The 14,283-nt window shown below is 39.9% G+C and overlaps 1 protein-coding gene across 1 annotated transcript in view; it reads left to right on the top strand.

Moving 5' to 3' along the window:
• The first annotated feature begins 13,211 nt into the window (after positions 1–13,211).
• ube2d4 (ubiquitin conjugating enzyme E2 D4) overlaps positions 13,212–14,283 on the top strand; it is a 4,522-nt gene continuing 3,450 nt past the window's right edge. Inside the window, 1 exon segment of the mRNA NM_001303361.1 lies at positions 13,212–13,493. Coding sequence (NP_001290290.1) covers positions 13,470–13,493 — 24 coding nt within the window. The 5' untranslated portion in view covers positions 13,212–13,469.

The following is a 14,283-nucleotide window of genomic DNA, read 5'->3' as shown; positions in this document are numbered from 1 at the left end:
AGCCCCTCGTGCTGATTTATTCATCAAAGCAGCTGTTGCTTCTTGGAAAAAAAAAATCTGACAATCGGGCATTTGATGAAAATGAATTCCCTCATACCTGCAGCACCTGAAAGAGGATTTTTTTTTTTTATCTCCTTTCTATTTACCTATGTCTCCCTCATTTCTCCCTGCAACCGGCTTGTTAGAGCGGGATTGGTTTTAACTGGGAGCTGATGAGGGGTCAGGAGAGATGCGAACAGCCACAATCTTAGCCTGGGGGCAGATCGACTGGTGGCCAGAAAATTTATTCAGAGGGTGCTGTCCCTGCATCTGCCTTACTTTGAAGTTGCTCTCTCAACTCTGGCTTGTCGTACGTGACTGTGTGTTCATTTTTTTTTCTCTACTCCCCCTCACCATCACCACCACCACCACCACCACCACTCGCTAAAGAGAGTGCGAAAAAGCAGAGACGGAGCACTCATGTGTGTCGATACCCATGTATGTGTTTCTCCCTGTAGTGTGTGTTCTTATCAGAGTGTGTGTTTGAGGGAAAGCAGGAGAGGGAGGAGAAAGAGAGAGTGTGTGAGAGAGAGAGAGATGCTGTGTGCCAATCCATACTTGCTTTGGAGAATTCAAGGTCATTCTTTCATGTTTTGCCAACCATCGGTCAATCAGTTCCCAATCAAAGCGGCGCTTAATTCAGCAGCAATTCCCATCCCCTCGCCACGTTTTCGCCTCACTGTTTCAGAGGTGTTAAAGCATTTCCCCCCCCACCCACCAACCCGTCTCACATCTGATCTGCTGCAGTGTGTCCAACATGTCTTGCCAGGCCAATCCCGTCCTGTCAAACTCTCTAATGATACTTAGTTAAAGTGTGTGGAGGACATGTCAGATCACACAATGTGCTACTGCTGCCTCCATCCATCTCACTTCATGGAGATTTAGGTCTCGCTTGATTGTCTTTGAAGCGGACCCAAGTCATGTTCTTTTATTAATCCAACAAGCCCGGCAGAATGTCTCCATTCGGTTTTTGTAGAGCTTGAATTTCAGGAGAGGGAGCACACAAAAAAAAAATTGGCCTAAACAAACCCAGGATAATTGTAATAGATGTGGGCTCATATCTTTATATTCATGATGCATAAGATGCTTTATTTGCAGGATTTAAAACACGTTGTTTGACTAATTCAAAGGTTTCAAATCCTTCAGTATCCGTCACTGTTTATCCAGTCTCATCTATATATTTTTCTGCGTGCACCGACTTATTTTCAGACAGTAAAGAAGCATTTAAAAGACTTAAATCTTTTTTTTTTTAACCAAAGGGCAGAATCCATCACAGATGAACTTACAAGAGTCGTTTGCATCACCGCTGTGCCGTATTAGCTCACCTCCTCAGTCATCACACTAAGTCTAGATGGGAGTGCCTCATGCAATCATGGATCTCGCAAAAATAACCTCATATCCGTTTTAATCCGCAGAAAGGTCCCCTTTCCAGGCTGGTATGGGCGTATATGGCATTTAAGACTACGAGGATATGATTAGATGACAGTTTTTACTGCCTGAAGGGTGTAACTGAAACACTAAACTGTGCAGAGAAGGGGGAAAGTAAAAAGTTTTATTCCTGCCTTTCTCCTTCACTCTGGTGTTCTGTTGCATTTGTAGTATCCTTTTCCAGAGGGGCTTTCAGGAGCAGGGGAAAACAACTCTTGCTTTAATACAATGAGTGTTGACTGTGTTTGTTCCTAAGTGACACACATTTGTCCGCCCAGTGCCTCGGTCAGACTTAAAGATAATGAATGAATGAATGAATGAATGAATGAATGAATGAATATTGGCCTTAGCAAGGGCATCAATGCTACACAGGGTGTATTATGAGACTTGAAAGACATCAAACATGTCCAAGTCCTCCTGTGTGTGGATTTACATGGTTGCTAAGAAGTGCTCGCTCACACCTCTCTCCACCAAAATACATGTTCATGTTTTTCTGTATTGCAGAGGATGCTTTTAAGGAGCATTATTTCTGAGAACTTCAAAGTCTGCCAAAAGCACTCTCCTTTTGGAGTGTGCAGCAGCTTGAAAATGTACTTATATTTTCCAAATGGACAGGAAGAGGCCCTCACTGGTATTGAGGTGATGCTAATGCAGCGTGGCGCTGTGTAACCCGGTTTACAGCATAAAAATACAGCCTGTATTAAATGCTATTAACCTTTTACAGGCTTGATTTTATATTAACTTTAAGTTCCAGTCGTTTTTAATTACAAGGAGACAAATATACCCTTTATTTTGCTGCGTCTATATGGAAATCTGTCTTTAATGGTTTCAGGAGGGGAAAAAAACAAGCACAGCCAACAATGCCAACAGGTCCGCACAGACATATTTACTATACACACAGCTCAGTCACTCAGACTACAGCCAGATGCCGCTTCCAGGTCTACTGCTATCGCCCCGCTTTTATTGATCCAGTTAACATTATCGCTCACAAGGCCACAGTCTTCAACTGTCTGTGTTTTCTCAGCTGAAGACGCACTGCGCCGCTCCTCGGAGGACTGGAGATTCTTTCCTGTGATGTAAAACCCTGCCCAAGTGAGAGGCTGTTGACTTTATTTAATATGTCCGCCAGATTTTTTATGAGCATTACGCAAATGAAATGGTTTGCATTATGCGTGAACCATACATTCCGCTGAGGCATGCATGGCTGGAGACAGCTGGAAGTAACATGAGCCTCTCGGTCACTTATCAGCCCTGGCATCCCTGCCATTTCCCATAGCCATCTTCAAGCCAGAAGAATCCAGCCATTGTTTTCATCTCTGTGGGCCCTGTGTTAACTCAGCACTGGCTCGCTGATTGTTGCAGAGATATTAAAGAAAATTGTAGATTTGTCTTTGTCCATATAACCCTGTCTTGTGACATCCAAGCTCTATGTGTGTGTGTGTGTGTGTGTGTGTGTGTGTCTTGAGGTGGGGGTTCTACTTGATGCAGTTGTAGAGAGCAGCTGCACCTGCCCTGTATGTCAACAACGGGGTCTGGAGCAGACACTCAAGAAGAGAGGTGGCTTTCACACCACTGGCCTCGCTGAAGCTGCTTACTTTCCAAAGACAACAATGACCACGCTGCTCTGCTGCGCCACGGAGCTTTTAGGCTCTATAGGCTTGGCGCCTGGTCTGTGTGGCCTCGAGATTATCTCCCGACTGAGCCCTCTACATACAAGCTTATTGGACTTCCTCATGTCCCCTTGTTTTCGTGGCTCTAAAGTTTCCAGGATGCTTTTTGACTGTCTGTTTTACACATAGAGACAGGATCCCCTGTGGGGGTTGTTAGGAGGTTACAGGGGGGTAGTAAAGGGGTCAGGGAGAAACTGTCAGTCTATTTCCTTTCTCTGGCCTTGGGAAACTGCACCACAAGTCTTCTGCATATTTTTAGCGTCCTTGCTGGCTTTTGTCTGCGTGTATCCACAGGAGATGATAAAGTTATTCCCAGTACATGAGGACTTTTGTTTTTCACATGGATTACTTATTATTAGTGATGTCTTTTTGCTTTCCTTTTTTCACCCCCACCCCTCTCCCTCTCAAGCTATAGAATGACCATGTCCAGCACACTATCAGAATAATGCACGGGTCTGGAAACCATCATCTTTATGTGCTGCTGCGTAAATCTTTCTTCCATAGAATTACTGCACAACCCTTCTGCTGGTGCACGCCCCTCACTTGAATGTCTACAGCTGGCAGTTTGTGCCGGACGCATAAAAACACGTGCATGCGTTGCATTGCGTGTTCCCACCAAATGCTGCACACTTGTGTTGAATGTTTGGATTCAAATGATGTGGCTGATTTTGTTAAATTTGATTATTTGTCACAGCTATGCTCATATGGCGGGATGAAAAGGTGTTCTTGTGTCTAAACCGTGCTTCTCTGTCTCTCTTCTGGAAAGTGAAAACCAAATGTCCTGGAACTTTGAAAGCTGTTATCAGCTCACTGGGTAAAAAATGGGTGTTTGCTCTTAGATGTTGCATCATTATGATCACAAACATCTGAGTGCTAAGAACTAAAAATGGACGTGATGGTTTAGGACTGAGTGCAAAAACAACAAATCCAAGATATTTTGCCAGATGAGTTCAGATAATCAAGCAAAGCAGCTCTTGCTCTCGTATGGCGAACTTTGTTCCCAGGTCAGGGCAGGTATTGAGTGATTCCAGTCAGCTACTCATAAACCTGCCAGGCAGTCATGCTCATTTGCATTCAGACGTTATTTACAGAGAATCACCTGAACGGTGCCACAGATAATATTGCTTACAGACACGTCTGACCTGCTGCACCACATTTCTTCCTGCGTTATCTCTCTGTGCAATCAACACCCCTCTGTCTGTCTGTCTGTCTGTCTGTCCTGTCTGTCTGTCTGTTTGTCTATCTGTCTCTGCAGCTCATTCCTTCTTGTGTGAGCGACTAGGCCTCTCATGTGTTAAAATAATTGCTGCATGTCTGTTAAATAATCGCAGCCTTTTTTTAAAAACCAACTGCGCACGTTGCTCCGTACAGTTCACATAATCTATAAGCCACACAGGTTATACTCTGACGAAAGTCGCTATTTGTGCTGTCAGAAATACAGTAAGCGCTTGCATAGTGTGTCTTCTGAAATAGGCTGTGGTGAGAAGAGAGAATGGAGTTGTGAGAAAATGAGCTACTGTATAAATGAAAAAAAAAATCCAAATGAACAAAACCAGCTTGAAGATATTACATGTAAACAGAAAACGCGTTTGACCACATTAAAATTATCTTAACCAGACTGTTGTTCTGGCTTTCTAATTCCACAATACAATTATCACTCAGTGAATGGGACAGTACGTGCCAATAAAAATAAGTCATTTCTGTTTTGCTTTGGCGCACCTCTCTGAAATGCTCGACTCTGCAGCTGCACCGTGCTGTGGAAAACAAACAGTGCAGTGCAGCTGGGCTCCTCAAGACAGCGAAAGGGGAATTTTAATCCCATTTTTTTTTTCTTTGGCACCAGTCAGATTTATTTGGTCATAAAGAAAGGAAAAGCACCCCACCATCTGAGAACGGGAAGTGAGAACTCAAATTATGCCAGAACCCCACTTGCAGACTTAGAAACACAACAGGCCAGGAAATGAATCCCCGATAGGTCAAAGTGCTCAAAGCACAGAGGAGTCTAATTAACTCAGATAGTGACACATTACTGGGATACCTGGACAGCTCCGATCAGCCTGTCACACTCCGAGAAGAAAAGCTAAGAGCAGACTAAATATGCTGCAGTGCAGATTTTCACAGTGATATCATTCACAGCAACAGTTTTATCACCATGAGGCAAATAAGCACTACAGCCAAAGGCAAACCTACACGTGTCTCTCATCCATTCCCTGCAGCGTGGTCTGAAAACAAACTATCCAGAGAGGCTCAAACCATTTCCAGCTGTCACATCCCTGCCCCAGTATAACTCCTAACCTGATATGACAGGGCAAGACGAGGTGAGGGTCAGGCCTCGAGGAAGATTCACGACATGTAACTTAAACTATGAGCATTATATTCATAATTGCCTGTGGTTGAAAAGTGAAGATGGCCATGTGCTGTGCCTATTGTCTCTCGTGTTACCTTTATTAACTTCTCATCTTACAGCAGACACTACAAGTCTTCATACGTACAAAAACACAAGACTAAGAACAATGAAATACCACAATTAGGCAGTGGTGGAATGTAACAGCTATACTTAGCGCTGTACAGATGTACTGTACCGAGTACAAATTTGAGATACCTTTAACTTGAGCGCCTGCATTTCATCCTGTTATTTTATACTCTTACACCACAGGCTTTTAAAGGTATACATTGTACTTTTTAATCCTTTATATCACATATGTTTGGCAGTTATACTTACATGTCTCTTTGCTGATTACTGAACACCACATAACAAAGCTAAAATGTGCAAAACGGGACTTTTTTTTTACCATTAATATAAAATATAACAATCCAACAGTCACTTGGGTTCATCTGCATAACAGATATTTCACAATAATATCACATCATCAGCTTTATGAGCTCTGTTTTTAGTCTGTACCGATTCCCGTGGGAAAAAGACTCTTCACCGGCTCCCCAGTCACTAACTCTGTCTGCATGAGCAGGTATTGGTCAGCGGGGTTTTTTGGAGCTTTTTGGTTAAAAACAGCCACCTGCTGGGGACAAAAATATTGTAATGAGAGCGGTGAGAACGAACCAAAATAGTAAACCTCCTCGACCTCATTAGGTCCATTCTATAGCATGAACAAGAAAACGAAAACACAAAAAACGCAAAAGGCCCCATTTCTCAAGCTACTGTTGAATTTGTCTCTTCCGGGGTTCGTTAGAAAAACGGCAGTTCAACAAGGCAGACTGTGGGGAAAAAAGCAAATTTTAAGGTAACAAAAATGTTTTTTTTCATTATTTTCAAGTGATTTTACATGAATGAAAACGTAGTTATGCAAATTATATTCAGTTTCTGTCATATTCTGCAAACAGAGCCCCCTGAAAACCTCACATATTGGACGTTTAAGAAGAAGGTGTATTTTTACTAAAGTAAAAGACTTGAACACTTCTTCTGCTGCCTTTAAAGTATGAAATAATTAAATTTGTAAATATATGCCAGATGATTTGTTATCTGTTTCCACTATATTTCAAATGTGATGTAATACATGGATGACAAATTAACTATATTAGTTTGGAGACAGAGACCAAACACAAGATAACATTTTTGTGTGCTGTCGAGGCGCTGTGGATAGCAATCCATTAGTATTAGACTGATAAAATGCAGTGCAACAAACATCTGGAATATTGTTCAAAGATCCAGTTTGCTTTGCTCCATAAAAAAGATAAATGTGTCCCTGTGAATGTCAAGAGAATAGCATGTCTACTCATTCCATTCCTCCGGTACACCGAGACACAGGACACGCTGCAGGCCCTAAAGCTCTTCGGTTCAAGTGCAATAAAAAAATAAGACTATTGCTCAAAAGCCTTAAAAAAAATTAACTTCACAGGAAATATTGCATGGATGCCTCTTCACACACACACACACAAACATAAATTGAGTTTGCATGTAGTCTCACGAGATGTGCAAGAAGTTTCTGTTACGGCAGCACGGTGTCTCTGCTTAACTGTCATAAACATCGACAGTTATGAGGCGACATATTTAATCGGGCTGCATAAACAGTATTTACATGGGCGTTTATGTGCTGTGCCGTTTAAAAGGTCACTACAATCACAGGCATGTATCTGCTCCATAGTCTCAGTCAGTGTTTAAGCTCTGTCTGTGGTTAAAGTATAACATTTGTGCGGTGAAAACAATACAATACAACCACTCCTTTCTTGGCTGTTTTTTTCCTTTAATGATATGCCTTACCCTCTGTTAGCTGCTCAGATTGAATTTCCCATTTTTTGGATGGGAAAGCTCGTGGACTAAGTCTCTCCATTAAAGATATGCAAAGAACGCATGCAAGGAACAGAGCTCTTACACATGAAGCACTGCTAAAAGCAATCAGGATGTTCAATATGAAATAGTCAGCCGGAGCATTGTCCTGATTTAATTTCCTGAAACTCTTGATAATGACGGGAATTTGGAATGAAAGACGCTGTGACAAGAGAGAGAAAAAAGAAGCAAGTTTTAATGTTTTGTTTTTTAAGGGGTGCGTGCGTAGAAGAGAGAGAGATGGAGGGGGGGGTTAGCTCTTTATCATGCCTCACTATCCAACCTCTTACCTCCCCTTTTGGGCCTTTAGGAGCATCCTGTGACCTTCGACCTCCCGGACAATAGAGGCCAGGACGTTTCCCAGTGAGCAGCGATGGAGCCAACAACAGGAACATGAGGGGTGCTCCTGGGAAACAAACTGTTTATTGTGCAGCAGGATGGACAGCCCCCCACGTCTCAGTCACTTACTTTCACACACAATTACAGACGCTAACTAACTACACACCTCTGCACAGTAAAGTCCTGTCAGACGACAGGTGGCTGCCTTAATATTTCTGAACCGTGCATGTGTGTGTGTGTTAGGGTGTGTGTTAGGGTGTGTGTTAGGGTGTGTGCTTGGCTGTAACAAAAGGATATTTCCCTTTGACCTCAGACACAAAATATTACCATACGCAGTAACTAAAAGGATGTTTTTTAAATTTTTTGGATTTTTTTTTGTATGAATCATTTCTCGTTGTACACAGATTGCAGAGAAAACATGCACGCGACGTTTCAACTGTTACTTTCTCCTTCATTTCTGCACCGGCTCAGGCTGCAGATGATAAGTGTATATTTAGTCAAACTTAGTATTTGATAACAGTACCAAGCAGTTTGTTGGTGCTGCCACTGCCTGTCTGAGAAGGAAATCCCTTCTTTGTCTCTCAAGGAAGCTCAGCAAACTGGGAAAACCTGAAATTGTCATCAGAACTCAAAACAGCTGGAACGCATTTGATTACGGAGAGTCACCGCTAAATGTATTAGTCAACACTCCAGACTTGTTATTACCTAGGCTCTGGAGACTACTCATTGCAAGAGCAGCACAGTAAAACAGTTTCCAGAGCTGTCAATCACCGTGCCAGAACTGTGGTGCAACACAGAGACACAGAGGGCTCTGGGGATTGCCCTTTAAGTGCTTAACCCCAAAGGATTACTGGTTCTTTATGACTATATGTGTGGTTTGTGCCTGTGCTCCACATGATGCACATCTGATAAGGGTGGATCAGAGGTGATAGACGCAGGGGACTGGATCTGAGCCGCTCTCTCTGGAGATGCATTAAACCCTGATAATCAGAGAAGAATTTAAAAAAGATGATTAATCCATAACTCATGCTTGCTGTTATAATAAGTACAGCGTTTAGTGATTGTTTCAGTACGAATGTGAAAAGTAAAGAATGTTTGGACAAGAACTCGACATAAGTGAAGTTTGGGCCACTGGATTTTCCATTTTGTGATACTTTCTTTTGCTTCAGTACAAAATCTAGCACGGAAAATCTGGTTTCAATACGTCACATTTATCCAATGGTTGAATTGATTTAACACAATTAAGATGTTACATGCAAAACACATGATAAGATTTGAATCTGATGAACCATTCTTTTAAAAAAAGTCTAAAAACTGCCAACAAGTCATCACTCAGCCTGTCACTTTAAACAGGTCTGGTCTCTTAAAACACTAAAAATGAAGTATTATTTTTGTGCTAGGACCCCTGCTTGTAAACGAGACATCCCGTAACCAGCTATGCAATTAGGCCAAAATAAAACCTGCAGAGTTCTCTACAGCCACAGTTAAAGCATATAATGCCCTTTAATAAGCACATCCTTGAAGCTATAAATGTTTATATGATTGCATCATTTAAACCCTGTATGCCAAAAAAACATGCAGTCACCGGTTTGTTTTAAGGGTCCAAAAACAAGAGGGAAGCTAAGCTCTTTTTTTTAGTTATTGATCCAAGTTGTAAAAACCAGTGCTGATGCAAGAAAGCAGAAGTAAGATTTGAGGAATAATTCAGAGATTTTCTGGGTCAAAGGCCACCTTAACACTGACAAGCAAAATCAAATCACAGCTAAGGAAATGAGCCATGAAACACTGATTGCTCCATACATAATGACCCTTTTTTCCAGTTGCTTAGCTCAAGAATTATTTGATTGTGCAGAGTGCTGACTTCACTGCAAACATGAGCACTGCTTGCACATATTGCCCGAGTGTATAATCAAATCAAGACCATTGATACAAGGAGTGAACAAATATCTCTTAGTATGTGGGAACAATGGATCTTTGTTCTATAAGAGAGCCCTCAGAAAGCTAATACACTGACCGAAGGTAGAACACCTCTGGGGACTGTGAGCCCAGCTTGTGCTCGGCATTAATTGGTTGTGCTTTTATTGGATAATTCAGACATTAGCGAGATCCATTTAAGTTAATTTTGAAAATGATAGTGAGCATATGGGCTCTGTCGTGGCAACCATGGGAAAAAAAAAGTGCCACCGAGAGGAATACGCTCGAGCTCAGACGCAGCTTTAACATAATTACTACAATAAGTTTAATGCTTTCTGTTATACAATAGAATTTCTACTAATGATGATTCATGTGACCAAAAAGACGGATCACTGGAGTCTGCTGAGTCCGTGGTTTCAAATAACAGCACTACAGGCTATAGTCCTTATGAGACAGGTCAACTAAGCTCCCACCCCCACCCATATCATCCCAGTTCTGACACATTCACACCTTGGCTCATACATCAATTCAGAACTTGGGGCACCAGTCATGTAACTAAAAACTGAACTTCTGGATATAGGTGGGAAATTCCCCATACTATAGGTCAGTGATATGTTGCCTAATAGAAACAAAGACATTACTTGGTTATTGCTTTGAACGTTTACAAGGAAGCATCGCGCCGTAACTTTAGGGCTCACCAGTAGTATCTGTCAAATGCAAGCCCTATAGGTCGAAAGCACACAGTAGCACACAAACCAATGCGATTTGAGATTTCAGAGGAAACTACAGTAGGGTGACTGTGGGAGGCTTTGTGAACCGAGGCTTCAAGCCAACAAAGTGTGGGCTTGACTGTGTCTGAAAACCTCATGCTGATAAATGGCCTCTCCAAGTAGACAAACTCAGAACACAAGGCCCCTGCTGCACAAGACCCAAACTGCTACCTCTGCTGCTGGCTGAATCTGATTACAGGCAGGCCCCGAGGACAGGCAGGTCATTGAGAGCACAGAGATGAGCAAACAATAAGATATTATCTGAAGGAATCTTCAGCTTTCCAAAGGAAAATGGTCCCTCTCAGTGTCACATTGACGATAGGATCCTCAACCTGACACTGAATCAGCCATTTAAGAAGAATGAACACTGCGACCCATTCATACATACTCACTAAAATAATGAGAGCTCTTTTTTCACTCTTGTTTAAGACATATAAAGGGAAGCTCATGAGTCTTTGCGAGACAAGGCTGCGCAGAAACCGGAGCATGCAGCTGACTCAGATGAATATGCCTTTACAATGATTGGGTATTGAGTGAACAATTCTATAGTCTTTTTCTTTATTCTTATGTGTGTGTAAATAATACACGTGTTTGGCTTCATTGTACTTCGCTGCTCCATTGTCAGGCGTGTTCGCACTTGAACAAATTAAGCTAAAAAACATAATTTTATATAGATTATTTGATTATGAGCGATGTTCAGTTTGATAAATGACACTGTAAATCTTGCAAAAACATTTTCCAGTTGAGGTTGGACATAATCTATTCTCGCCGTGTCTTTCCTGTGTTTTTGCTCTTTTCAAATAGTGACATCTTGTGGACACCTGGCCTCAGTTATTGTATATAGTATTGTGAAATATTGCCCAGTTGTTAAAGCATCTGTATTAGTGATGTTATCAAATTTGATCATAAGGATGATAATTTGATAAATGAGGATTTAGTTACTTTAACACAATTAGAATTTAATACAATTAGAAAATGTGGTATGGTAAGTGAATAAGTGGCACAATTGGTAGTCATGGCCAAATTATAAGTAGGTAGTAAGCAATTTCTGGGAAGCACTTGTGCCAGGTTTTCAAGCATAAAAGTAATATATTACTGTTATTATTATTATATACTATATTATTATTATATGCCTTTTGCATTTATTATTCATATCATGGTCACTATATCGGTAGTCATGGCCGAATTATAAGTAGGCAGTCAGCAATTTCTGGGAAGCACTTGTGCCAGTTTTTCAAGAATAAAAGTAATATATTACTGTTATTATTATTATTATTATTATTATATACTATATCATATAATATTATAATTTCATTCTGATTTATATGTAGTAGGTCAAATGCAGTTGTTTTGTGGAAATAATTATGCAATAATAATTTAAAGTCTTGTAAAGTTAAATTTGTGATGCTGACCTTGTCAAAACTCTCTTTTTACTATTTTATTTCATTTATATAGTTATTATTTATATCATGGTCACTTACTTTTTGTAATATTATTTATATTATAATCACCACTCTTGCAATAATATTTATTATTTGTATCATGGTCACTTTGTTTGCAATATTTCTGACACTATGGTCACTTTACATTACAATAGTCTTTTTATATATCATGCCACTTTTATTCTTGGTTGACTGTTTTTCATGTTTATTGTGTCGGTTATAGATATTTCTGTCTGTTTATTTTTCTACTTTTTTCTAATTCTGTAGTGTATGCTACACTTTCCTCTGCTGCTTCTCTAATCTAATCTAATAAATAGTTTATAGTTCACAGTTATTGCACCAGTAATTAACCTCATATATACATACTACTGAGCACAGATGGTTAAATAGAAATGAAGGCCTGTTATTTAACAGTGTATCTATTCTGTTATATAAATACACACCGTGGTCACTTTACATTACATTACCACTTTTATCCTCAGTACTTGTCTTTTTGTGTTTATTGTGTAGGTTATAGATATAGATTTTTGTCTTTTCTACTTTTTTCTAATTCTGTAGTGTATGCTACACTTTCCTCTGCTGCTCCTCTAATCTAATAAATAGTTTATAGTTCGCAGTTATTGCACCAGTAATTAACCTCCTATATACATACAATTGATCAACAGATGGTTAAATAGAAATGAAGGCCTGTTATTTAACAGTGTATCTATTCTGTTATATAAATACACACCGTGGTCACTTCACATTACAATAATCTTTTTATATATCATGCCACTTTTATCCTCAGTACTTGTCTTTTTCATGTTTATTGTGTCGGTTATAGATATTTCTGTCTGTTTATTGTTCTACTTTTTTCTAATTCTGTAGTGTATGCTACACTTTCCTCTGCTGCTCCTCTAATCTAATCTAATAAATAGTTTATAGTTCACAGTTACTGCACCAGTAATTAACCTCCTATATACATACAATTGAGCACAGATGCTTAAATAGAATATATGATATGATATATATTATATATCATGCCACTTTTATCCTCAGTACTTGTCTTTTTGTGTTTATTGTGTAGGTTATAGATATAGATTTTTGTCTTTTCTACTTTTTTCTAATTCTGTAGTGTATGCTACACTTTCCTCTGCTGCTGTAACAAGTAAATTTCCCCGTGGTGGGATGAATAAAGTATATTTAATCTAATCTAATCTAAAAAAACATTAAAAATGTGTTAAAAACTACAAATATGGCTGTCATTTTGCAAATCACGATCTGTCTTGCAAAGTCTCGCGATATTAGCGACCGCTGATTACCAGGCACGAAGAGGAGCAGGGATGATAGGACAGAGCAAAAAAAAAAATATCTCGGTTGTTCTGCTGCTAACGAAGGAAAAAATCTAACATTTAACACACAGTTTCTCGCATAGGTTCAACTAGAAACCAAAAAACAAAAAGCCCAAAAGTTCTACATTGTATATTAGACGTGATTTTCTGCTCATACTTTGGTGATTTGGAAGTAACGCGGCCACAGAAATTGTGTATGTGTGAGGTGCTAACTGTTAGCTGACAGGCTACCTAGCGGCATAGCCATTGATGCAATGGCGTTGAAAAGAATCCAGAAGGTGAGTTTTATTTTATTTTAATCTTTTTATATGTTGAACTGTTTGTAGACATATTTATCTACCACTCGGGCCCTTTATGGAAACATAAAGCTGTTATTTAGCCCGTCGTTGAACGTAATTCACAGACAAAAGACGAAGCTAACCGTGTTTGTGGCCCTGTTGGTGCATTGCTACAGTAACGGCTGAGCCGTTTGAATAATCATTCGAACGGCGGCAGTTAGGTTTTTAAAAACATTCTAAATATCATTTAAAATATCTTTTTTTATTTTATGTACTCTGTAAACGTCCAACTTTAACCAGACAAACAAGTCGTTTCGCTACGTTAGCAGCTTTTTGCTTTCTGATGGTGTATTAAACATTATTATTTTTTAAACTCGTCTTTTTAACCGGTCGGTCACCATAACTAAGAGTTATGGGCCCTGCTGAATGACAGCTGCAATATTTGGTGGTTGCCAAATTTGAACCCTGGTGTCAGTGTTGCCATATATGGGATGGTAAATGGGGCAGTGGAGCAGGCCACGGTGTGTATTTATATAACAGAATAGATACACTGTTAAATAACAGGCCCTTCATTTCTATTTAACCATCTGTGCTCAATTGTATGTATATAGGAGGTTAATTACTGGTGCAATAACTGCGAACTATAAACTATTTATTAGATTAGATTAGAGGAGCAGCAGAGGAAAGTGTAGCATACACTACAGAATTAGAAAAAAGTAGAAAAGACAAAAATCTATATCTATAACCTACACAATAAACACAAAAAGACAAGTACTGAGGATAAAAGTGG

The sequence above is a fragment of the Larimichthys crocea genome, chromosome III (assembly GCF_000972845.2).
Source record: "Larimichthys crocea isolate SSNF chromosome III, L_crocea_2.0, whole genome shotgun sequence".
Lineage (NCBI taxonomy): Eukaryota > Metazoa > Chordata > Actinopteri > Sciaenidae > Larimichthys > Larimichthys crocea.
The sequence above is the reverse complement of the archived record's forward strand: the minus strand, read 5'-3'. Positions and strand labels throughout refer to the sequence as shown.